General features: G+C 36.9%; 1 protein-coding gene across 3 annotated transcripts in view; it reads right to left on the bottom strand.

Annotated features, from left to right (window-relative positions):
• FAM169A (family with sequence similarity 169 member A) overlaps positions 1–1,751 on the bottom strand; it is a 67,896-nt gene that overhangs the window by 58,444 nt on the left and 7,701 nt on the right. For all 3 annotated transcript variants that reach the window (XM_004703534.2, XM_045285353.1, XM_045285352.1), the window contains exon 2: positions 349–485. In XM_004703534.2, coding sequence (XP_004703591.1) covers positions 349–480 — 132 coding nt within the window. In that variant the 5' untranslated portion in view covers positions 481–485. The remainder of the gene's footprint in view (positions 1–348; positions 486–1,751) is intronic.

Genomic DNA, 1,751 nt, shown 5'->3' with positions numbered 1-1,751 from the left:
AAAAAAATCCTAAGCTCCCAAATTCCAAGCCCTAAGTAGATTCCATTTGCATTAGCTACAATATAGTAACCATTCCAAGAAAAACAGGTGAATTAAGTATACATAATTTATATGTACACATAATTTACATATAAAATAAATCACCAGTAATAACCTGTGGAGTCTTTTAAAGAGCTGATTGTGCTGCTTGCTACTTTACTAGTATTTTATCCATTTTACTGAATAGACTTCTGATGAAGATTTCAAAAATGAATGATTAGCACTTTAAAATGGTAAAAATAAAGAAGATATTCATTTCTTGAATAAACTTAACTAAAAAGACTGAATGAGATCACAAAGATATCTTACCGTAATATTTAGAAATGAAAAAATCTCTGGGTTTTCAGGGTCCCCACACCTCAGGTCGGCCATGTAACCCTCAGCAGAAGTCTCCAGTTCCTCGTGAGTGCCATCTTCCAGCAGGTCTACCGGGAACACCATGGTCTCTAACCAGAACAAAAGGACAAACCATTCAGGATATAAAAGGCAGCTTTACTAACAGCAAAAATCACTGATTGAAATATTGCTGCATTTAATTGTAAGGCAACTCCCCTACTCATCCTATAAAGACAGACTTCAATCTGAGCCTGCTGATTTAACCAACTATGTCTGAAACGACCATTTCCTAAAACCACTCACACTAAAACCAGCCACTAGCAACAGTTTTCCAATGTGTCAGAGCAAGTCAATTCTCATTCATAATGACCCTATAGGACAGAGTGGAACTGCCCCTGTGGGTTTCCAAGACTGTAACTCTTTACAAAAGGAGAGAGCCTCATCTTTCTCTCACTGGGCAGCTGGGGGTTTTGAACTGCTGGCCTTGTGGTTTAGCAGCACAACATGTATCCCACTATGCTACCAGATGGCTAAATTACTTATTTAATTTAAAATTTTTCAACTCAATTTCTTGTGTCTCAAAGTAATATTTAAAAATTGTTATTTGCTATGAATGAGTCATTGGTCTGGCAAAATGCTATTATATGACCTCCAACTTTGTTTCTATCACCAAGTCCATATTTTCCAATTACTGTCCCTTCCTCATTGTTTCCAACTTTTGCATGCCAATCACCAATGTTTATCAATGCATCTTAATTGTATGTTTGATCAATTTCTGAATGAAGACATTGGTAGAATTCAATTTCTTCATAACTACCTTTAGGGGTTGGTGCATAAATTTGAAAAAGAGTTGGGTTAATTGGATTTCCTTGGATGCAGATTATACTTCAGGAGCATTATACTTCGAGAGAGATACTGAAATGTCCACTTTGACTCTGACTGCAACATCATTCCTCTTGAATGTGTTATTCCCAGCATAGCAAACCACATGACTTTCTGATTGCCTAGAACATCAATCTTTATGTGCTTTGTGTCATTTTTAATGACTTCCAATTTTCCTAGAGCCACACTTTGTGTATTTCAAGATCCAACTATTAGATTTTTCCCCCCAGCTGTTTCTTCTCCTTTTGAGTTTTGCCCCATCGGCAAATGAAGGTCCCAAAGACTTCACTCCATTTGTGTCATTATGGCCAACTCTACTTTTTAAAATTTTATTAAAAGATAATTTTACTGGGGACTCTTACAACTCTCGTCACAATCCATACATCACTTGCATCCGATGAATTTGTACATATGTTGCCTTCATTCTTTTCTAGACATTTACTTTCTATTGAGCCCTTGGTATCAGCTCCTCTTGTTTTCTCCCTCCCGGCCCC

The sequence above is a fragment of the Echinops telfairi genome, unplaced genomic scaffold (genome assembly GCF_000313985.2).
Source record: "Echinops telfairi isolate 266 unplaced genomic scaffold, ASM31398v2 ScPeMD7_7469;HRSCAF=8507_1, whole genome shotgun sequence".
Taxonomy (NCBI): Eukaryota; Metazoa; Chordata; class Mammalia; order Afrosoricida; family Tenrecidae; genus Echinops; species Echinops telfairi.
This window is presented reverse-complemented; position numbering and strand designations above follow the sequence as displayed.